Consider the following 24976-nt stretch of genomic DNA (forward strand, 5'->3'; position numbering starts at 1 on the left):
AAGGTCTCGGACCTTTAAAATGCACAATTGTTGTCCGATTTCGCTGAAATTTGGCACAGTGAGCCCTGTAAAGCTCTTCATAATCCGTGCAGTATATACTACAGATCGGTTAATATTTTGATATACCTGTCATATACATATGTATATACCTATCTCCCGATTTAAGCTAATATGCTCATAAAAGGTGCCGTTTTTATTAATCAATGATTTTGGTGCAAAGAGTTGTGTTAGACTCTCACATAGACTTCCTGAATATGGTGGAGATCGGACTGTATTTAGATGTAGCTGCTATGGGTTCATAAGTGATGTATTTTTCACCGTATTATGACGAAAGGTGACTAGTACATATATTTCCAAGGTAGTAGGTATCTAAGATTCGGCCCGGCCGAACTTATTGCCTTTTTAATTGTTATACCCTACACCACTACAATGGTACAGGGTATTATAACTTTGGCCATTTGTTTGTAACACCCAGAAGGAAGAAAGATAGACCCCTAGATTAGTCTACCGATCCACTCAGAATCACTTTCTGATTCGATTTAGCTATGCCCGTCTGTCTGTCCTTCTGTCCATGTTAATTTGTGTCCTAAGTACAGGTCGCAGTTTTCATCCTATCGTCTTGAAATTTGGTACAGGCATGAGTTTTGGCCTAGAAACGAAGCCTATTGAAATTGGAAAAAATCGGTTCAGATTTGGATATAGCTCCCATATATATTTTCGTCCGATTTGCAATAAAAATGCAAAAAAATGGAAATTTTTAACCGATTTTTAACCGCAGGAAGAATTTTCCCTTGACTCTCGATATTAATGTTGAATTTCATGGAAATCGGTTCAAATTAAGATATAGCTCCCATATATATGTTCGTGCGATTTTGAGAAATATTGCAATAAAGTGCTAATTTGTTAACCGATTCTCTCGAAATTTGGCAGTAAGGATTTTCTTTTGACTTTCGACAATACTGGTGAATTTCAAAGAAATCGGTCCAGATTTAGATATAGCTGTCATATATGTATATAGCCCGATTTTCACTGCTAGAGCCACTGCAAAGGCAATTTTCGACCAATCATGCCAAAATTTTGCACAACGCTTTCCTCGACAACTACCACAATATCTGAGAAATTTGCTCCAAATCGGTTCAGATTTAGATATAGCTCCCATGTATATGTTCGTCCGATTTTCAGAAATATTGCAATAAAGTGCTAATTTGTTAACTGATTCTCTCGTAATATGGCAGGAGGGATTTTCTTATGATTTCGAAATTTTTGGTGAGTTTCATGGAAATCGGTTCAGATTTACATATAGCTGTCATATATGTATATCGCCCGATTTTCACTTCTAGAGCCACTGCAAAGGCTTTTATTGACCAATCTTCCCAAAACTTTGTTCAACGCTTTCCCCGACGACTTTCCAACATCTAAATCGGTTCAGATTTAGTTATAGCTCCCATATATATGTTCGTCCGATTTTGAGAAATATTGCAATAAAGTGCTCATTTGTTAACCGATTCTCTCGAAATATCGCAGGAAAGATTTTTTTATGACTTTCGACAATACTGGTGAATTTCAAAGAAATCGGTCCAGATTTAGATATAGCTGTCATATATGTATATAGCCCGATTTTCACTTCTAGAGCCACTGCAAAGGCAATTTTCAATCAATCTTGTCAAAATTTTGCACAACGCTTTCCTCGGAAACTACCACAATATCTAAGAAAGTTTTTCCAAATCGGTTCAGATTTAGATATAGCTCCCACATATATGTTCGTCCGATTTTGAGAGATATTGCAACAAAGTGCTCATTTGTTAAACGATTCTATCGAAATTTCGCAGGGAAGATTTTCTTATGACTCTCGACATTACTGGTGAATTTCAAAGAAATCGGTCCAGATTTAGATATAGCTGTCATATATGTATTTCGCCCGATTTTCACTTCTAGAGCCACTGCAATGGCAATTTTTGACCAATCTTGCCAAAATTTTGCACAACGCTTTCCTCGACGACTACCACAATATCTGAGAAATTTGCTCCAAATCGGTTCAGATTTAGATATAGCTCCCACATATATGTTCGTCCGATTTTGAGAGATATTGCAATAAAGTGCTCATTTGTTAAACGATTCTATCGAAATTTCGCAGGGAAGATTTTCTTATGACTCTCGACATTGCTGGTGAATTTCAAAGAAATCGGTCCAGATTTAGATATAGCTGTCATATATGTATATCGCCCGATTTTCACTTCTAGAGCCACTGCAAAGGCTTTTATTGACCAATCTTCCCAAAACTTTGTTCAACGCTTTCCCCGACGACTATTCCAACATCTATGAAGTTTGGTCTAAATCGGTTCAGATTTAGTTATAGCTCCCATATATATGTTCGTCCAATTTTGAGAAATATTGCAATAAAGTGCTCATTTGTTAACCGATTTCTCTCGAAATTTCGCAGGAAAGATTTTCTTATGACTCTCGACATTACTGGTGAATTTCAAAGAAATCGGTCCGGATTTAGATATATCTGTCATATATGTATATAGCCCGATTTTCACTTCTAGAGCCACTGCAAAGGCAATTTTCAATCAATCTTGCCAAAATTTTGCACAACGCTTTCCTCGGTAACTACCACAATATCTGAGAAAGTTGTTCCTAATCGGTTCAGATTTAGATATAGCTCCCATATATATGTTCGTCCGATTTTGAGAAATATTGCAATAAAGTGCTCATTTGTTAACCGATTCTCTCAAAATTTCGCAGGAAAGATTTTCTTATGACTCTCAACATTACTGGTGTATTTCAAAGAAATCGGTCCAGATTTAGATATAGCTGTCATATATGTATATCGCCCGATTTTCACTTCTAGAGCCACTGCAAAGGCATTTATTGACCAATCTTCCCAAAACTTTGTTCAACGCCTTCCCCGACGACTATTCCAACATCTATGAAGTTTGGTCGAAATCGGTTCAGATTTAGATATAGCTCCCATATATAAGTTCGTCCGATTATGAGAAATATTGCAATAAAGTGCTCATTTGTTAACCGATTCTCTCGAAATTTCGCAGGAAAGATTTTCTTATGACTCTCGACATTACTGGTGAATTTCAAAGAAATCGGTCCAGATTGAGATATAGCTGTCATATATGTATTTCGCCCGATTTTCACTTCTAGAGCCACTGCAAAGGCAATTTTCGATCAATCTTGCCAAAATTTTGCACAACGCTTTCCTCGGTAACTACCACCATATCTGAGAAAGTTGCTCCAAATCGGTTCAGAATTAGATATAGCTCCCATATATATGTTCCTCCGATTTGCAATAATGTTGTCATTTGTCAACCGTAGTTATTACAGTTTGAACATATTTGCTCGAAATTTGATAGGGATAGTTTAATAACCCATCGGAAAACATCCGCCGAGGTCCATAAAAATTGGTTCAGAATTAGATATAACTCCCATATTGTACTTATAGGGTCGACATACCGTCGACACCGCCCGACTTTTGCCCTTCCTTACTGGTTTTTGATTAATTTTGTCGAAAATATGTAAAAATATGAAAGGTTAAGGTAAGGTTATTTCAATGTCAATACCATCCCTCCTTAAAGTACAGTAGCATCCAAACAAAATATTGACCTAACCTTTCAATAAGTGCTGTGAATTCTATTAATTGTAATATTTTTTTTATACATACAACAAAATGATAAACTACCACAAATCATTTCACGTGTTTTGAAATAATTTTAGTTTTACAACCAACACTTCAATGGAGTATTTAAAATAAAATTTAACACTGGAGCATACATCAATTGGTGTGTGTTGAAATGGTTTTTTTGCTTTGCATCTCCTGACAATAGCACACATGAATTGAAGATGTTCGAACTCAAGGTTGCAAAAAAACTACGTATATGGATTTTTGTATAGAAGTCTATAAGAAACAAAAAAAAGCAACAACAACAACAATGAAATACGTATCTCAAGTGCCATTAAACTTTGAGCGTGCTCGAATCCATGCCTGTATATGCTAAACAATTCCATAACAATAATAGTCAAACAATAACAATAATAGTAATAAAAAAAAAATCTAAAAAAAAGGAAAAAAACGTAACAAAAATAATTATTAAGTACTAATTTTGATAACACTTTGTGCGGTCTGAATATTTGGCTATAACACCAAAGTGTTACTCTTGATGCGTGATGCTGTGTGTTAAAGTCAGGTTTTTGTTTGCTGGCTGTGGCTTATTCAAGCCACAGCCAATGTACCATTGCGGAACTCTCAATTGAATCTTTGGAAATCCATAGGCACGGTTTTCCTCTATGTGTTGTTATTAATGGCACTTATTACCCAGTTCCTGAGTAACCAATATCTGATTACATTCGGATGCCTTTGGTTGGCAGATGACTTTACACATGACATTTAGAAGTAACATCATGTCGAGGTCATTGTGTCAAACACTTGGCGTGATAATGACATTAATGTAGGTTGTTTCTTATAATTGGTTACTTTAATGGCATCTAAATGGTAAAATAACAAACAAGTAAAAGCGTGCTAAGTTCGGCCGTGCCGAATCTTATATACCCTTCTCCATAGATCGCATTTGTTGAGTTCTAAATCCGTTATCTCTCTCTGTTATCCGAAACTCTGGTAACTATTTATGGAGATGGTATAGATAATTTAAAATTAGATTATGATACTCTTTTATACAACCTAAAGACAAAAAACTTCTAAAAGATAACGAAAGAAAGAAACCTATAGAAAATAAAAAATATAATTTAAAAAATAATACCAAAAAATACAATTCGGTCATAAATATAGTGGCATATAATGTTCATGGTCTAGGAAACAAGTATCTTCACCCCGAATTTTATGATTTTTTAGAACAGTTTGATATATTTATTTTATTGGAAACTCATGTGGAAGAGAAAAACCTAGTAAACTATGGGAATAAATTTAAAAACTTTAATACCTACTGGAAACCTGCTTCTAGAACAAATAATAGAGGAAGAGGAATTGGAGGACAAGTATGTGGGGTGAAAAAGGATTTGCGGGAAGCAGGCTTCAAGCATACATTAGTACATCGAAGAAGTTACGATATCATTTACTGTGAACTAAACACAATCAAATTTGAATTAATCCCTATATATCTAAGAGGAGTAAAATGGATGGAAGATTTCAATGAAATGAACAAAGTTGTAGAAGACAATGACTTTAAGAAAATTATTATTCGTGATCACAACATTCGTATTGGAGAGGAACAGCTGCTGCCTGAAGAAATTGGGGAGGAATTCCAGGTTCTAAATACTGGTAGAAAATCAAATGATAAAATTTTAAACGCCCACGGCAAAAAATATATCGAATTCTGCAATAACAACGGCCTAGTGATTCTAAACGGAAGAACTTTTGGTGATGAGGAAGGATGTTTCACATTTACCAACAGAAACGGAAGCTCGGTGATAGACTTATGTGCTGTATCCTTGGACATAATAAATAATGTGCAGTCTTTTGAAGTAAAACCTCAATTATGGTCAGATCATTTACCGATTGTAATAACTCTTAGGGTAAACAGTGATTTAGAAACAGGAATTGAAAAGTTAAAATTACTGCCAAAGCTAAAGTGGAAACAACAAAACAAGGAAAATTACCAAAAACAATTAAATGATGAACTATCAAGCTTAGAAAATAACCCCTCCCTATCAGACTTTACACGCCTTATCATGAGGGCGTACCCAGCCCCTTCAATCATAAGGAAGCCGGAATACCATAACCGATGGTTTGATAAAGAATGTATGAAAGCTAGAGATAAAACCATGAAACTTCTTAATAAATTCAGATCTTCGAAGAACTCTTCAGATAGAGAAGCTTACGTGTCACAAAAAAACCTCTACCAGAAACTTTGTGGAAAAAAACGATTGGATTATTATCGCAGCATAGAGATTAGACTAGATTTCATATCTGATAGCAAATCATGGTGGTCTTTGGCAAAGGAAATAAGACAGAAGGAGAATTGTATAGGATGCGCCATTGCAACGGGCGCTCTGAAAACATATTTTGAAACTTTATTAAACCCAAAGGTCAACTCACAAGAGATTCTTTACGCCCCAAATCAAGTTCTGAATGAGATGTTGGATAGAGACTTTACTCTTCCAGAATTGCAGTGCCAACTGAAAAAGGTGCAAGAGAACAAAGCCCCAGGTGATGACAGGATACCATATGAGTTTTTCATACACGCAACAGATGAATTTTTAAATGAACTGTGCAAAACATTCACAAGAATTTTCAACGGATATGATGACTTTAGTAATTTTAAGTCAAGTATTATTTTTCCCATACACAAAAAAGGTGATCCCAATATCCCAAGTAACTATAGAGGAATCACATTCATGAATTGCATTGGTAAGCTTATGATTGGCATGATTAATACAAGAATAACTGAATGGACGAACGAGTACTGTATACTAAATGAATTCCAGGCTGGTTTCAGGAAAGGGTATTCAACGATTGATAATGTGTTTAATTTAAAATCAATAGTAGACCTAAAAAGATTGGAATCAAGAAAAGTCTACGCCTTTTTTGTTGATTTCAAGGCCGCGTTTGATAGAGTTCCGAGAAACCAATTAATTTATAAATTATATGAAATGGGCCTTTCGACAAAAATAGTGAATTTTATAGAAAAGCTATACACATATACGAAAACTGCAGTATGGAACGGCAAGGAGTTATCTGATCATTTTATAACTAAAACGGGAGTAAAACAAGGTTGCTTACTATCGCCATTGCTATTTTCTATATATTTAAATGATCTCCATGAGTCATTGGGTGGTGGACTTAGCATAGACGAAATTGACATCCGCCTGTTAATGTATGCGGATGACATCGTGATCCTAGCCGATGATCCACTGATATTGCAACGAATGATAGATAACCTATCATTTTACTGCAAAAGATGGGGGATGGAGGTCAACCAGGCAAAATCTGAAATAATGATATTTCGTAATAGCGGAAGATTAGCTGCAAATGAAAAATGGATATTTAACGGTGAACATCTGAGAGTTACTAATGAGTACAAGTATCTTGGGATCACGCTTACACCAAAACTGTCATTTAATAAGCATGCAATGGAAAAAAACGAAGCCGCCAAGTCTTGCCTAAATTCAACATGGGCAAATTTTATAGGCAAACCTAAAATTTCGCTCAAAGCCAAGTGGAAAATGTTTTTATCGGTATGCCGATCTATCCAGAGCTACGGTGCACAAATTTGGGGAAATGGATATTTTGACGAAGTTGACAAGCTATATAGATTCTTCATCAAACGTATACTTAAGCTGCCGGAAAATACCCCAAACTATATCATCGCTCTGGAGACTGGGTATGAACCAGGATATATATATACATACTCTTTGCACCTTAAATATTTGGCAAAAGTACTGTTCGATTTGGAAAATCATAGACTTCCACATACCCTTGCGGTGAAAATAATGCAGAACAATACCTCCTGGTATAAAGATTTTAAAGACCGATTGCAATGTTACGGAATAGAACACCAAAATGTCAACACAGATAAAATTTATTGGTACGAAGCCTGCCAACTATTAACATGCGAACTCCAAAACAGCAACTACCTCCACCATAACCAAAAATCACAAGAAAGTGAAAGCCGAATATACAAATTACTTGACCCCACAGTAGGTTCATCTTATTGTAATGACAAATTTAGTCAAATACAAATATCTTATATAATGAGAGCTAGAGCTGGTGCGATGGGGCTAAATGGTGTTAGTTACAGAGAAGAACAAGCTCGAATGTGCTCCATCTGTAACCTAGGAGAAATAGAAACCACGCAACATTTCATAGGGGTATGTCCAATATTTAGTAGAATTAGAAGCAAGAATTTCAAAAAAAGCATTCTATCAGACACAGAAATTATATCTGTTTTAAACGGCGGTGAAGATAATTGTTGGATTAGACTATTTAATTTCTTACGAGAGGCAATGAATTATAGAAGAACTCTTATAAATGAATTTAATTACTAGCTAAAAATAAAACTCACTTCTCCGGCAGACGGTTTACAAAAACCATGCCGTACATTTTCAAAACACATTTTAAATATTGATACTTACATTTAAAATATATTGTATATATAGTATTATAACGTTTTTGAAAAATTAATAAAAAAAAAAAAAAAAAATCCGTTATCTCTATATATGGAAGCTGTATCAGGCTATAGATCGATTTCGACCATATTTGACACGAATGTTAAAGGTCACAGGAGAAGCTGTTGTACAACATTTCAGTGAAATTGGTAAGCAATTGCGCCCTCTAGAGGCTCAAGAAGTCAAGATCGCAGATCGGTTTATATGACAGCTATATCAGGTTATGAACCGATTTTAACCATACTTAGGACAGTTGTTGGAAGTCATAACAAAACACGTCATGCAAAATTTTAGCCAAATTGGATAAAAATTGCGCCCTCTAGAGGCTCAAGAAGTCAAGATCCCAGATCGGTATATATGGCAGCTATATCAGGTTATGGACCGATTTTAACCATACTTAGCATAGTTGTGGGAAGTTATAACAAAACACCTCATGCAAAAGTTCAGACAAATTGGATACGAATTGCGCCCTCTAGAGGCTCAAGAAGTCAAGATTCCAGATCAGTTTATATAGCAGCTATATCAGATTATGGACCGATTTCAACCATACTTAAAAAAGATGTTGGAAACCATAATAAAACATCTCGTGCAAAATTTCAGCCAAATCGGATGAGAATTGCGCCCTCTAGTGGCTAAAGAAGTCAAGACCCCAGATCGGTTAATATGACAGGTTATGGACCGATTTGAACCATACATAATACCGTTGTTGGAAATCATAACAAAACTTCTCATGCAAAAATTCAGCCAAAACGGTTAAGAAATGCGCCCTCTAGTGGATCAAGAGGTCCAGATCCAAGCTGTTGGAAGTCATAACAAAACACGTCTTGCAAAATTTCAGTCAAATTGGATGAGAATTCCGACCTCTAGTGGCTCAAGAAGTCAAGATTCAAGATCGGTTTATATGGCAGCTATATCAGGTTATGGACCGATTTATACCATATTTAGAACAGTTTTTAGAAGTCACAACAAAATACTTCATGCGAAATATCAGCCAAATCGGATAGGAATTGCGCCCTCTAGAGTCAAGACCCCTGGTTGGTTTATATGGCAGCTATATCAGGTTGTGAACCGATTTTAACCATGCCTAGCACAGTTGTTGGAAGTCATAACAAAACACGTCTTGCAAAATTTCAGTCAAATTGGATAAAAATTGCGCCCTCTAGAGGCACAAGAAGTCAAGATCCCAGATCAGTATATATGGCAGCTATATCAGGTTATGGACCGATTTGAACCATACTTAGCACAGTTGTTGTTGTTGTCATAACGAAACACCTCGTGCAAAATTTCAGCCAAATCGGGAGAGAAATGCGCCCTCTAGTGGCTAAAGAAGTCAAGACCCCAGATCAGTTTATATGACAGCTTTATCAGGTGGTTAACCGATTTCAACCATACTTAACAAAGTTGTTGGAAACCATAACAAAACACCTCGTGCAAAATTTCAGCCAAATCGGTTAAGAAATGCGCCCTCTAGGGGCTCAAGAAGTCAAGATCCAAGATCGGTTTATATGGCAGCCATATCAAAACATGAACCCATATGGCCCATATACAATCCCAACCGACCTACACTAATAAAAGCATCTATGCAAAATTTCAAGCGGTTGGCTTTACTTCTTCGAAAGTTAGAGTGCTTTCGGACGGACAGACGGTCGGATGGACAGACGTACCGACGGACATGGCTAGATCGACTTAAATATCATGACGGTCAAAAATCTATATACTTTATGGGGCCTTAACTGAATATTTCGAGGAGTTACAAACAGAATGACGAAATTAAAATACCCCTATCCTATAGTGGAGGGTATTAAAATTTGGAGTTTTTATTAAAAGTTAAGATATGAAGAGCGATAGGGCGAGTGGCAAAAATTGTTCCGTAGAACACTAATTGGGAAATCGGTTTATACGGGAGCTAAATCATGTTATAGATCAATTCGGATAATACTTACCATGGATGTCGGAAGTCATTATAATCCACAACGTGCAAAATTTCAGCCCAATTGGGTAAAAATTGTGTCTTCCATAGGCTTAAGAAATATAATCGACGATATAGTCATGGCCGTCCGTCTGTCTGCTGAAATCACGCTACAGTCTTTAAAAATAGAGATCTTGAGCTGAAACTTTGCACAGATTCTTTTTTGTCCATAAGCTGGTTAAGTTCGAAGATGGGCTAAATCGGACTATATCTTTATATAGCCCCCATATAGACCGATCCGCAGATTTAGGGTATTAGGCCCATAAAAGTCACATTTATTGTCCGATTTTGCCAAAATTTGGCACAGTGAGTTGTGTTAGGCCCTTCGACATGCCTCTTCAATTATATCCAGATTTGGATATAGCTGCCATATAGGCCGATCTCTCGATTTAAGGCCTTGGGCCCATAAAAGGCGCATTTATTGTCCGATTTCGCTGACATTTTGAATAGTGAGTTGTGCTAGGCCCTCCAACCTTCTTTTGTAATTTGGCTCAAATCGGTCCAGGTTTGGATATAGCTGCCGTATAGACCGATCTCTGGATTTAAGATCTTGGGCCCATAAAAGGCGCATTTATTGTCCGATTTCGTCGAAATTTGGGATAGTGAGTTGCATTAAGCTCTTCAATAACTTTCTGCAATTTGGCTCAAATCGGTCCAGATTTGGATATAGCTGCCATATAGACCGATCTCTCAATTTAAGGCATTGCGCCCATAAAAGGCGTATTTATTGTCCGATTTTGCCGAAATTTGGGACAGTGAGTTGGGCTAAGCCCTTCAACTTTCTTTTGTAATTTGGCTCCGATCGGTCCAGATTTGTATATAGCTGCCATATAGAACGATATCTCGATTTTAGGTTTTGGACCCATAAAAGTTGCATTTATTATCCGATTTTGACAAAATTTGGCACAGTGAGTAGTGTTAGGCCCTTTGACATGCCTCTTCAAATGGGCTGAGACCGGTCCAGGTTTGGATATAGCTGCCATATAGACCGATCTCTCGATTTAAGGTCTTGGGCCCATAAAAGGAGTGTTTATTGTCCGATTTCGCCGAAATTTGGGACAGTGAGTTGTGTTAGGCCAGTCGACATCCTACTTTAATTTGGCGCAGATCGGTCCAGATTTGGATATAGCTGTCATTTAGACCGATCTCTCAATTTAAGGCATTGCGCCCATAAAAGGCGTATTTATTGTCCGATTTTGTTGAAATTTGGGACAGTGAGTTGAGCTAAGCCCTTCAACTTTCTTTTGTAATTTGGCTCCGATCGGTCGAGATTTGGATATAGCTGTCATATAGACCGATCTCTCGATTTAAGGTCTTGGGCCCATAAAAGGTGTGTTTATTGTCCGATTTAGCTGAAATTTGGGACAGTGAGTTATGTAAGGCTCTTCGATAGCACTCTTCCATTTGGCCCAGATCGGTTTATATTTGGATATAGCTGCCATATAGACCGATCTCTCGATTTAAGGACTTGGGCCCATAAAAGGCGCATTTATTATCCGATTTTGCCAAAATTTGGGACAGTGAGTTATGTAAGGCTCCTCGATAGCCCTCTTCGATTTGGCCCAGATCGGTTTATATTTGGATATAGCTGCCATATAGACCGATCTCTCGATTTAAGGCCTTGGGCCCATAAAAGGCGCATTTATTTTCCGATATCGCCGAAATTTGGAATAGTGGGTTGTGTTAAGCCGCTCAACATACTTCTGCAATATGGCGCAAATCGGTCCAGATTTGGATATAGCTGCCATATAGACCGATCTCTCCATTTAAGATTGTGGACCCATAAAAGGGGAATTTATTGTCCGATTTTGCCGAAATTTGGGACAGCCCAAATGGGACTATATTTCGATAAAGCTGCTATGGGGGCATAAATTATGAATTTTTCACGGGATTGTGAAGAAAGGGGGTTTACATATATACATGAGGTAATGGGTATCCAAAGTTCCGCCCGGCCGAACTTAATGCCCTTTTACTATTGGGTTGCCCAAAAAGCAATTGCGGATTTTTTAAAAGAAATTAAATGCATTTTTAATAAAACTTAGAATGAACTTTAATCAAATATACTTTTTTTACACTTTTTTTCTAAAGCAAGCTAAAAGTAACAGCTGATAACTGACAGAAGAAGAATCACAGAGTCACAAGCTGTGAAGAAATTTGTCAACGCCGACTATATGAAAAATCCGCAATTACTTTTTGCGCAACCCAATAGTTTATTTATATTCTAAAATACCCAATGTGCGGTCTCACAAACCGAAACCCCATTTTTCTGTTCCTAGAAAAGTTTTGAAAAACATTTAAAAACTTTTTTTGTCGGCTTCTTTCTTTGCCACATTTTCAAATTAAAATTTGGGGATTAATGAACTTTTTTGCTTCTCCTGCAATTAAATTTTTATTAAAAGCAAAATAGAGTATGACACCATACACTAGATTACTTATAATTGTACTTTCATAAAGTCTCATTAATATGCATGATGCTGTTTTTTTTTTCTTGAATGACAACATTATTATAAAGTTTTGCTTTGCCAAGAGTAAAGTTATTAGAATATTAAATAATGCTATGTTATAAATAAAAGTGATTTTTTTTTATGAAATGACTCATACAAATCACATTTTAATCACGATCATTTCTTGTGGAACTAACAAAAAACAAAAAAAAATTCTAAATATCATATGCAAAAATTTCTCAAACACACCTTTGGGGCCTTCAATGCAATCCCTTTCCGATTTTGTGCATTTTATCGCAATGAGTGGTAAAATAGAGACCGATTGGTATTACGTCTCGTTTTAAATATAAACAAATGATTGTAACACCAATACTGCCATCACCATTACTCCGCCATCAACACACTTGCTAGCAAGCGTGACCGTCGTGGGGTCCACATGCTTTGCAAACTTGGCCAGAAGGACAGCAAAACAAAACGCCATTCATTTAATCCACAATTAATTACAAATCTCTTAAATGCCGCTTGTATTGTTTTCTTGGATTTTTCTTTTCATTGCTCAATAATCTTGTAACGTTTGTCACTTTAGCTCCCCTCCTCTCCCCTCCCGTGCAGTGAGTTTTGTTGTGTTGTTTGTTCTGAGGCAAGCGATTCTGGTGGTGGTTGATATTTTGTATTCTTGAGAACTTGTTGCTTGCATTCCTTCTAAATATCACCAGACTCACTCAAGGCATTGCACCTACCTACTTCACCTCCACCTGCTGGCATCAACTGAAAAAAAAGGCATTTGTTTATCTGGCATGCACTAAGAAAAATTAAAAACAAGTAAAAATGTGCTAAGTTCGACCGGGCCGGATCCTGGGAACTCACCACTATGGATTTTACTTTAAATTTACTCATATGAACTTAGTTGAAGGGCATACGTATTGCTTATGTAAAGGGTGATTTTTTAAGAGCTATAGGAAAGTTAAAAAAATACACATAAAATTCAGAAAAATGCATGAAATCTTTTGCATCGTTAGTTCATATGTTGTTCAAATGTTAACCGTGACTGTGCCTCAAATAGTCCATCCGCTGAGTCCAATTTTGGCATACTCTTTCCAACATTCCGGCCGGTATCTCACGAATAAATGTTTCAATGTTGTCTTACAATGCGTCAATAATCTAAAGGCGTTAAATCACACGATCTAGGCGGCCAATTAACCGGTACCCAACCTGAAATGAAATGTTCACCGAACTCGCCTCTCAATAAGTCCATTGTTACGCGTGCTGTGTGGCATGTGGCACCGTCATGTTGAAACCACTTGTCATGCCAGTCAAGCTCATGCATTTTGGGCAAAAAAAAGTTGGATATCATTTCACGATAGCGCTCACCATTCACAGTTACGTTGCGCTTCGCATCATCTTTGAAAAAGTACGGTCCAATGATGCCGCCAGCCCATAAACCGCATCAAACTGTGACTTTTTGTAGATGCAATGGTAGCTGGTTTAAAACTAATCGGGAGTTCCAATTATATAGCGCAGAGGTTAGCATGTCCGCCTATGACTCTGAACGCCTGGGTTCGAATCCTGGCGGGACCATCAGAAAAATTTTCAGCTGTCGTTTTCCCCTCCTAATGCTGGCAACATTTGTGAGGTACTATGCCATGTAGAAATTCTCTCCAAAGAGGTGTCGCACTGCGGCATGCCGTTCGGACTCGGCTATAGAAAGGAGGCCCGTTATCGTTGAGCTTAAAACTTGAATCGGACTGCACTTATTGATATGTCAAAAGGTTGCCCCTATTCCTTAGTGGAATGTTCATGGGCAAAATTTTCATTTGCATATCAGGTTATATAAGCAGGCCACCGTAGCGCAGAGGTTAGCATGTCCCCTTATTATACTGAGCGCCTGAGTTCGAATCCTGGCGAGAACATCTATACCATTTGGTATGGCAACCATGTAAAAACTTCTCCTCAAAGAGGTGTGTCGCAGTGCTACCACACCGTTCGGACCCAGCTATAAAAAGGAGGCCCCTTATCATTGAGCTTAAAACTTGAATCGGACATCACTCATTGATATGTGAGAACATTGCCCCGGTTCCTTAATGGAATGTTCATGGGCAAATTTTGCATTTTTATAAGGGGAGTTTAGGGGGTGGAATGATGAAAGTCATAACAAAACATTCCATGCAAATATTCAGACCAATTGAACAAAAATTACGGCTTCCAGGGGCTTAAAATGTCAAAGTAAAGGATGTAGTGCTTATTGACATTTGTCTTAAATCTTTGGATGTCAAAGTGGGTGGGAAAAACATTAGCCGGAAGTCGATTCCACATACGAACGGTTCGGGCGAAATAAGAATTCTCTCTATAATTCATTGTGCGGTCCGCTGGCCAATCAATTACAAACGGGTGTGAGTTCCTGGAATGTCTAGTATCCCTGACATACATCCTTACATCAGGAATAAGAAGACGAATATCAGACAGGCAAACAAAGGATAATGGATAAGAATTGCTATGCTATTGGAGCCATACTTAGCTTAGATGTTGGAGACCAAAGTAGATGGCATTGTGTAAAATTTCAACCAAATAGCATAGGAACTGCCCCCTGTAGGAGCATAAGAAGTAAAATCGGGAAAACGGCTTATATTGGTGTCATAACAGGTTTTGATCCGATTCGGATCATACTTGGCGCGTACATTAAAAATCAAAGAAAAAAGTCGCTGTGCAAAATTTCAGCCAAATCGGATTAAAAATAACGCCCTCTAGTGGCTCAAAAAGTAAAATCGCGAAAACGGCTTATTTTGGAGCCATATCAGGTTTTGATCCGATTAGGCCCATACTTGGCACGTATATTAAAAATCATAGAAAAAAGTCACTGTGAAAAATTTCAGCCAAATCGGATAAGAATAACGCCCTCTAGTGGCTCAAAAAGTATAATCGCGAAAACGGCTTATATTGGAGCCATATCAGGTTTTGTTCCGATTTGGACCATACTTGGCACGTATATTAAAAATCATAGAAAAAAATCACTTTGGAAAAAAATCAACCAAATCGGATAAGAATAACGCCCTCTAGAGGAGCAAGAAATCAAATCGGGAGATCGGTTTATATGGGAAATATATCATGCTTTGATCCGATTCGGGCCATACTTGGCACTTATATTAAAAATCATAGAAAAAAATCACTTTGGAAAAAAATCAACCAAATCGGATAAGAATAAACCCCTCTAGAGGCACAAGAAATAAAATCGGGAGATCGGTTTATATTAGAGCCATATCAGGTTTTGATCCGATTCGGGCCATACTTGGCTCGTATATGAAAATTCATAGAAAATGTCACTGTGCAAATTTTCAGCCAAATCGGATAAGAATAACGCCCTCTAGAGGCTCAAAAAGTAAACTCGGGAAATCGGCTTGTATTGGAGCCATGCAAATTTGCAAATTTTGCCCATGAAAATTCCACTAAGGAACAGGGGCAAACTATACCAGGTTTTCGTCCGACTCAGACCATACATGGCACATATACTCAAAATGATAGAGAAAGTCACTGTGCAAAATCGGATAAGAACAACGCCCTCTAGAGGTTCAAGAAGATCTGAGCTATATAGGGCAAGAATGTCGAAGAGCTTAGCAGGGCTTACTGTGCCTATTTCCAGCGATATTGGACCATAAGTGCCCCTTTTATAGGTCCAAGGCCTCAAAAAGGGTGATAGGTCCATATCGTGGCTATATCTGAATAAAGATCGATCTGGGCCACATTCACCATAGCCTACTGTGTCAAATTTCAACAAACTGGAGTAATTAACGTTCATTTATGGTCCCAAGAACTTAAAGCGGGAGATATGGCAGCTCTATCTAAATATAGCCCAATCTTGACCATACTCGGTACGAATATCAAGGGGCCTAACATTACTCATTTTGCTTAATTTCACCAAAATCGGTTCACCTCTTTTGGGCCTAAAACCTTAAATCGAGAGATCTTTCTATATGGCAGCTATATCCAAATCTGGACCGATCTGGGCCAATTTGAACAAATATGTCGCGTGCTCTCACACAACTCGCTGTCCCAAATTTCAACGAAATCGGAAAATAAATGCTCCTATTATAGGCCCAAGACCTTAAATCGAGAGATCGGTCTTTATGGCAGTTATATCCAAATACAGACCGATCTTGCCCATACTCGGTACAAATGCCATGGGGCCTAACGCAACTCATTGTGCCTGATTTCAACAAAATCGGTTAATAAATGAACCTTTTATGGGCCTAAACCCTTAAATCGGGAAATAGGTATTTGTTGCAGCTATATCCAAACCTGAATCGATCTAGGCCTTATTAAACAGGGATATCGAAGGGCCTAACATTAGTCGCTATCCTAAATTTCAGTGAAATTGGACAGTAAATGCGCCTAGTAGGAACCCAAGACCTTAAATCAAGAGATCGGTCTATATGGCAGCTATATTGAAATATAAACCGATCTTAACCATACTGGGTACTAATGTCGAGGGGCCTAAGGCAACTCTTTGGGCCTGGTGTCGACAATATCGGTTAATAAATTCACCTTTTATGGGCCTATAACCTTAAATCGGGAGATCGGTATATACTGCAGCCTTATATAAATCTGAACCGCCTTGAGCAAGGATGTTGAGAGGCCTAACACAACAATCCACTGTCCCAAATTTCAGCGAAATCGGATAATAAATGTGGCTTTAATGGGCATAAGACTTTAAATCGGCAGACCGGTCTATATGGCAGCTATATCCAAATCTAAATAAATCAAGGCCATATTGAGTAAGGATGTCGAGAGACCTTAAGCAACTCGTTGTCCCAAATTTCAGTGAAATATGGCCTTAATTGACCTAAGACCTTAAATCAGCAAATCGTTCTATATGGGGGCTATATTAAGATATAGTCCGATATAACCCATCTTGAACTTTACCAGCCTATAAAAAAAGAAATATGTGCGAAGTTTCAGCTCAATATCTCAATTTTTATACCCTCCACCATAGGATGGGGGTATACTAATTTCGTCATTCCGTTTGTAACTACTCGAAATATTGGTCTGAGCTAACTTTCGAAGAAGTAAAGCTAGCCGCTTCAAATTTTGCACAACTACTTGTTATTAGTGTAGGTCGGTTGGGATTGTAAATGGGCCATATCGGTCCATGTTTTGATATATCTGCCATATAAACCGATCTTGGGTCTTGACTTCTTGAGCCTCTAGAAGGCGCAATTCTTATCCGATTGGAATGAAATTTTGCACGACGTGTTTCGCTATGACTTTCAACATATGTGCTAAATTAGGTTCAAATCGGTCAATAATCTGATATAGCTGCCATATAAACCGATCTTGGGTCTTGACTTCTTGAGCCTCTAGAAGGCGCAATTCTTATCCGAATGGAATGAAATTTTGCACGACGTGTTTCGCTATGACTTTCAACATATGTGCTAAATTATGTTCAAATCGGTCAATAACCTGATATAGCTGCCATATAAACCGATCTTGGGTCTTGACTTCTTGAGCTTCTAGAGGGCGCAATTCTTATCCGATTGGAATGAAATTTTGCACGACGTGTTTCGCTATGACTTTCAACATATATGCTAAATTAGGTTCAAATCGGTAAATAATCTGATATAGCTGCCATATAAACCGATCTTGGGTCTTGACTTCTTGAGCCTCTAGAGGGCGCAATTCTTATCCGATTTGAATGAAATTTTGCACAAAGTATTTTGTTATGACACCTAACAACTGTGTTAAACATGGTTCAAATCGGTCCATAACCTGATATAGCTGCCATATAAACCGATCTTGGGTCTTGACTTTTTGAGCCTCTAGAGGACGCAATTCTTATCCGATTTGAATGAAATTTTGCACAAAGTATTTTGTTATGACACCCAACAACTGTGTCAAGTATGGTTTAAATCGGTCTATAAGTTGATATAGCTGTCATATAAACCGATTTTGGGTCTTGACTTCTTAAGCCTCTAGAGGGCGCAATTCTTATCCGATTGGAATGAAATTTTGCATGACGTATTTTATTATGACTTTCAACAACTGTGCCGAATAAGGTTCAAATCGTTTCATAACCTGATATAGCTGCCATATAAACCGATCTGGGATCTTGACTTCTTGAGCTTCTAGAGGTCGCAATTATTATCCGATTTGCCTGAAATTTTGTACGACGGATTCTCTAATGACCATCAACATAGGTGTTTATTATGGCCTGAATCTGTCTGTAGCCTGATACAGCTCCCATATAAATCGATCTCACTGTTTTACTTCCTGAGCCCCCAAAGGGCGCAATTCTTATTCGAATTGGTTGACATTTTACACAGGTCTTCAAAATATAACTTAATTGTGGTCCGAACCGGACCATATCTTGATATCGCTCTAATAGCAGAGCAAATCTTTTCTTTTATCCTTTTTTTTGCCTAAGAAGAGATGCCGGGAAAAGAACTCGACAAATGCGATCCATGGTGGAGGGTATATAAGATTCGACCCGACCGACCTTAGCACGCCTTTACTTGTTAAAGATTGTAGCGTGATTTCAAAAGTCAGACGGACATACGTCTTAGACTTTTACGATGATCCTACGTTGATGGGTATAAAAAGAGTTACACCAATGTTACCACAATAGTTGAATTCCAAATTTTTAAGCAAAAGTTTCGTTATACCAATCATCCATCCATATGATGGAGAGTAAAATTGGGATATATTTCTCTACTGCCTATTTGACGTCCTTTCAAATTTTCTTATTTTCAATTATTTCCTAAACATTGCATTTTTCTCAGTGTATCTGCATTTTGATTTGTTCTTAAGCCTCCGCCACTACTGCATTTTTGAATGGTCTCTCCTACATGGTTGGCGGTGGCATGAGGAAGGCAGTCGCAAACAGGCGGCAGCCACCAAGCCAACACCTTGAAAACTTATTTGCAATTTCAGAGCTAAAAAAAAGAGATTTAAGTCTTAAACTTGTTATTAATAACACTTTAAAACATGACTTTAAACAACGATCATAATAACCGCACCAACAATGACAACAGCCGCCACAACAACTACTACAGCAACTGCTGCAGCAATGCGGCTTAAATTATCGATGGCGATGCTTTATAGACGTTTGGCGTTTCTTGTATGGCATACTCTGAGTATTTGAATTCTTATAAGAGTTCATGACAAATTAACCATTTGGTATTTTATTTGAGTGTACTCGTAACAGGAGGGTTTGGTTTAAAGCAACTAAGAATTCTCCTCTCTCCCAGTCAATGCATGGGCCCCTGACCATTTGATTTGAAGGTTTTTAAAGGTTTAACGTTTGCCCCACTCTTGGGATGTTAAGAATTATTAATGATAATTTCTTGGTAATTATTCTTGTCGAAGAATTCCAAGAACTATTGTTTAAGGGAAAACTTGTTCACATTTAATCAAGAATTTTATATGAATTTATTATACGGACAATCTTTTGGGGTGTGAGGTACCAATTTGTGGTTGTTTGAAGAAATCGTTGCTGTGATCTCAGAAGTTTGACATGTTCTTTGCTTTTGGCTGCGAGTTTTCCTTCCATCTGAAATATTCTCCTGACAGCCTACTGAGTTTTTATTAGACCTTTTAATCATCCCTTTGAATAAACTCTCGATCTCCCTTCGGACCATCCTTATCTTGATCGCCATGACATTATAATTCGATCCAGCCATGTCCGTCCGTCTGTTTGTCTGTGGGATGCACTCAAACTTTCTAAGGAGTAAAGATTGGAGCTTGAAATTTTGGAGAAATACTTCCTATAAGTATAGGTCGGCTGGGATTGTAAATGGACCATGTTGGTCGATATTTAAATAAAGCTCCCATATAAATCGCTCTACCGATTATACTTCTTGAGGCTCTAAAGGGCGTAATTCTTATCCGATATGGCTGACATTTTGTACTATGCTGTTTTTTATGACATTTAACAGGGTATAGTCCGAATCGGTCCAAACTTTGATATGACTTCCATATAAATCGATTTCCCAAACTTGCCAAGTATGGTTCAAATCGGTTTATAACTTGATATAGCTTCCATATAAACCGATTTCCCAAATTGACATCTTGGGCCCCTAGAAGCCCTAATTGTCATGCGATTGGGCCAAAATTTTGCTCTTAGTTTTCTGTTATGACCTCCAACAAAAGTGCCAAGTATGGTTCGAATTAGTCCATAACCTGAAATAGGTCCCATATAAACCGATTTTCCAAATTGACATCTTGAGCGCCTAGAAGCCCCAATTATCATTCGGTTGGGTCAAAATTTTGCTCGTAGTTTTCTGTTATGACTTTCAACAAAGTATCAAGTATGGTTCGAATCAGTCCATAACCTGAAATAGGTCCCATATAAACCGATTTTCCGATTTGACATCTTGGGCCCCTAGAAGCCGCAATTGTTATCCGATTAGGCTGAAATGTTGCTCGTAGTTTTCTGTTATGACCTCCAACAAAAGTGCCAAATATGATTCGAATCAGTTCATAACCTGAAATAGGTCCCATATAAACCGATTTTCCGATTTGACATCTTGGGCTGCTAAAAGCCCCAATTGTCATCCGATTGGGCCAAAATGTTGCTTGTAGTTTTCTGTTATGACCTCCAACAATAGTGCCAAGTATGAATCGGTCTATAACCTAAAATAGGTCCCATATAAACCGATTTGACATCTTGGGCCCCTAGAAGCCCCAACTGTCATCCAATTGGGCCGAAATTTTGCTTTTAGTTTTCTGTTATGATATCCAACAAAGGTGCAAAGTATGGTTGGATTCGGTCGATAACCTGAAATAGTTCCCATATAAGCCAATCTTCCGACTTGACATCTTGGGCCCCTAACAGCCGCAATTGTTATACGATTCGGCAGAAATTTTGCACGTAGTGTTCTGTTACCACCTCCAAGTAAGGTCTTAATCGGTTTATTATTATTACAATTCTTGCCTGAGTTGGTAGAAATTTAGTGTTTAGCAAGTTTTAGCAGAGCTTATTGTGACGGGTGGGACTCGGCCCGGCCGAACTTGGGATGCGTTTACTTGTTTGTATTGTTCAGGGAGCATTTCTGACATGGAAAATCTTCTTTCAACGTCTCTCGGTTTAAATTATGTAGCCAGCGTCTGACTTTCAATGATTTCTTGTACCTGGCAGCCATTTGTGTGTTGCTCTAACGATTTTTGTCACTGGACATACCAGCATTTTTGTACCGAAACTTTAAAAATTTACACTTTCCGAGTTTAGCATCCGCACTTTTCAAGCTGCTCAATATACTGACTGCTCTTTGTTCAGTCAAAACAAAAAAGGAAAAAATTTGTGTGAAAATGTGTCTATATCAGTGATGAGCTCACAATTCCAATTATTTGCAAGCCTATGGGTCGGCTTGGGGTTATTTTCTTGTGCACGTACAAAGTAATGTGCAATAGAGTGAGTATTTTTGCCAACCACTGGTCTATACGCTCAAATACTCACCCTTTCTCTCCAGTAGGAGAGGCACAAGAGAATAATTATTGGTGCGGTACACGAGCAAACGTTTGCGGCTATCGAAGCACTTTTGCAATTAACGAGTTTTTCGTTTTACATCAAAATGAAATTCCTTTTACTGCAGACATGGCTGTTAAAGTGTTTACAATAAAAAAGTTAGTAACGTTCAAAAATACTTTGTTTATGGCTACCGCTTGATATGTTGAACTGAACGTTATACGGTTACAATAAGGGGTGGTTGGCGGACCCTCCCCTTTAGACTAATTTTCAAAAACGCCATTTCTCGGAAATGGAAATTTTGTGTGTCATGTTATAGAAACTAAAAACAAAAGTTTGGTATTTAAATTTCGGATAGGGTACCTTGGGGGGACCCCCTCCCAAAACCTACCAAATATATATTAAGACCAATCACGACCATATGGGACTCAAATGAAAGGTATTTAGGATTAGAAAACTTTTCTGATGTTCAATTGTCGGACCAAGTGTTTGGAGGACCACCCCAACGCCCAAAACACCCCTAAATCGGACATATTGGGTTGCCCAAAATGTAATTGCGGATTTTTTAAAAGAGAGTAAATGCATTTTTAATAAAACTTAGAATGAACTTTAATCAAATATACTTTTTTACACTTTTTTTCTAAAGCAAGCTAAAAGTAACAGCTGATTACTGACAGAAGAAAGAATGCAATTACAGAGTCACAAGCTGTGAAAAAATTTGTCAACGCCGACTATATGAAAAATCCGCAATTACTTTCTGGGCAACGCAATATTTACCGACCATGGCAATATGTGACTCAAATGAAAGGTATTTGCGAGTAGAATACGAATCTGATATCCAAATGTGGGACCAAGTTACTGGGGGTCCTCCACTTCCCCAAAACACCTTCCAAATAGGACTTTTTTACTGACCATGGCAATATGGGGCTCAAATAAAAAGTGTTTTGGGGACGTGTCTATGGGGCCACTCCACCCCCGTTACATCACCCAAATAGGACATTTGCAATATGGGGCTCAAACAAGCGGTATTCTAGAGTAGAACATGAATGTGATAAGTATTTGCAGAGTCAAGTCACTGAGTAGCCGCCCCATCCCCCAAAACATCCCCCAAACCGGTCATGTTTGAAGACGATGGAAATATAGGGCTCAAATGAAAGGTATTTGAGGGTAGACCACGAGGGTATGAAGCCCATAATAGTTTTATTTTTTTGATCGATTTCTCTGAAATTTGAAACAGTGAGTAGTTTTAGGCCTCCTAACATAGAACCCAGATATGGTTCAGATCGGACTATATTTAGATATACCTGCCGTATAGATCGATCTTCCGTTAAAGTGTCTGAAGCCCATAAAAGCTTAATTTTTCATCCGATTTTGCTGAAATTTGAAACAGTGGGTTATTTTAAGCCTCGCGACATCTGACCTTAGTATGGTTCAGATCGGACTATATTTAGATATAGCTGCCATATAGACAGATCTCCCGATGAAGGGTCTGAAGCCCATAAAGGCTTAATTTTTTAACCTATTTCGCTGAAATTTGAATCAGTGAGTAGTTTTAGGCCTCCTAACATAGAACCCAAATATGGTTCAGATCGGACTATATTTAGATATAGCTGCCATATAGACCGATCTGCCGATAAAGGGTCTGAAGCCCATAAAAGCTTTATTTTTTAACCTATTTCGCTGAAATTTGAAACAGTGAGTAGTTTTAGGCCTCCTAGCATAGGATCCAAATTTGGTTCAGATCGGACTATATTTAGATATTTAGCTGTAATATAGACCTACTATATACCGGTCAAGAGTCTGAAGCTTATAAAACCTTTATTTATTAGCCGATTTTGTTGATATTTGAAATACATTCAACAGTGACTTATATTTATTAGACCACCCAATGTCCTTGCCGAATTTGGGTGCATAAGTTATCAAATTTTTATCGGATTGTGACGAAAGGGGATTTACATATATAACCGAGATGATGGGTATCCAAAGTTCGGCCCGGCCGAACATAATGCCTTTTTTACTTGTTTTTCTTAAGTTATGCAAAATATGACCGATATTCCTCTACTCTTTCATTCCCTATTAGCTATTTTCCTAATTTAAGATTTTTTATCTTTTCAAAAAAAATAAAGTATAAGCTCATAGTTTTGTTTATAAACACCTACTAATTTTTAAGGTTATCTATTTGACATCTTTCTAAAGCATAATTTCTTTTTTTCTCTTTTTTGTTGCAGGTAAATTATGTGATTTATGGAACATATATCGTATACTATACCATATGTCCATATGGTGTGTGGTGTATCGCTAGACACCAAATGCATAGTCATTAAATATGGAAAGTTGAATGAAAGATAGAAAGTTGAAGGCAAATTACAACATAAATTTATTATAGCTCTTAATAAGGTAACTGAGAAAAAAAAAACAACTAAAAACATAAACCTAACATTTGTGGAGTTATAATTGCAAAATAACCCAGAGATAGGTGGTCCATTTAGACAATTGAATTAAAGTTTAAGCATTTGAACTGTAATTGAAAAGAAAGAGAGAGACTTTTTATGGCCATTATAGTATGACAAGGGGAAAATAATGTTTTTGCATAATACATGAAGAGAAAAAGACTTTCCATGCAATGAAACAATTGGAAAAATTGGAAAAAGGAAAGCTACTACTTAACCATCAGATTGTTGGATCTTATCTAACAGTTTATGAATCAGGGGATTTGAGGGACCACTATGAGTTTCCGACAACTGATATGCTTATTTATTTATAGAAAATCTGTGCAATTGTCTCAGATTTTATCTTTTCTAAAAAACTAACCACTGTGCAATGACTAATTTGTTTTGGTAAAATATCCACCTTTTCTTTGATCGCCAGAAAAATAGCCAAAGCCAATTAAAATACCCTCGGAACACATGTCTACGAGCATGCTGTTTTGTTTTGTGCTGCCAATGCATTCGAACCTCACCATCTAACTCGAATCGAATTATT

General features: G+C 37.6%; 1 protein-coding gene across 1 annotated transcript; it reads left to right on the top strand.

Moving 5' to 3' along the window:
- The first annotated feature begins 4918 nt into the window (after positions 1-4918).
- On the top strand, positions 4919-24226 carry LOC131997626 (uncharacterized). Its single transcript, XM_059368690.1, has 3 exons — positions 4919-5001; positions 5130-6467; positions 24223-24226. The coding sequence occupies exons 1-3, from the start codon at positions 4919-4921 to the stop codon at positions 24224-24226; spliced, it is 1425 nt and encodes a 474-aa protein (XP_059224673.1).
- The last annotated feature ends 750 nt before the right edge of the window (positions 24227-24976 follow it).

This window comes from Stomoxys calcitrans, chromosome 1, assembly GCF_963082655.1.
Source record: "Stomoxys calcitrans chromosome 1, idStoCalc2.1, whole genome shotgun sequence".
In the NCBI taxonomy this organism is placed as follows: domain Eukaryota; kingdom Metazoa; phylum Arthropoda; class Insecta; order Diptera; family Muscidae; genus Stomoxys; species Stomoxys calcitrans.

Coding starts and splice junctions, on each gene's coding strand:
- LOC131997626 (XM_059368690.1), top strand. CDS start 4,919: ATGGGAATAAATTTAAAAACTTTAATACCTACTGGAAACCTGCTTCTA. Junction 5,002..5,129: donor GAAGAGGAATTGGAGGACAA/GTATGTGGGGTG, acceptor TATATATCTAAG/AGGAGTAAAATGGATGGAAG.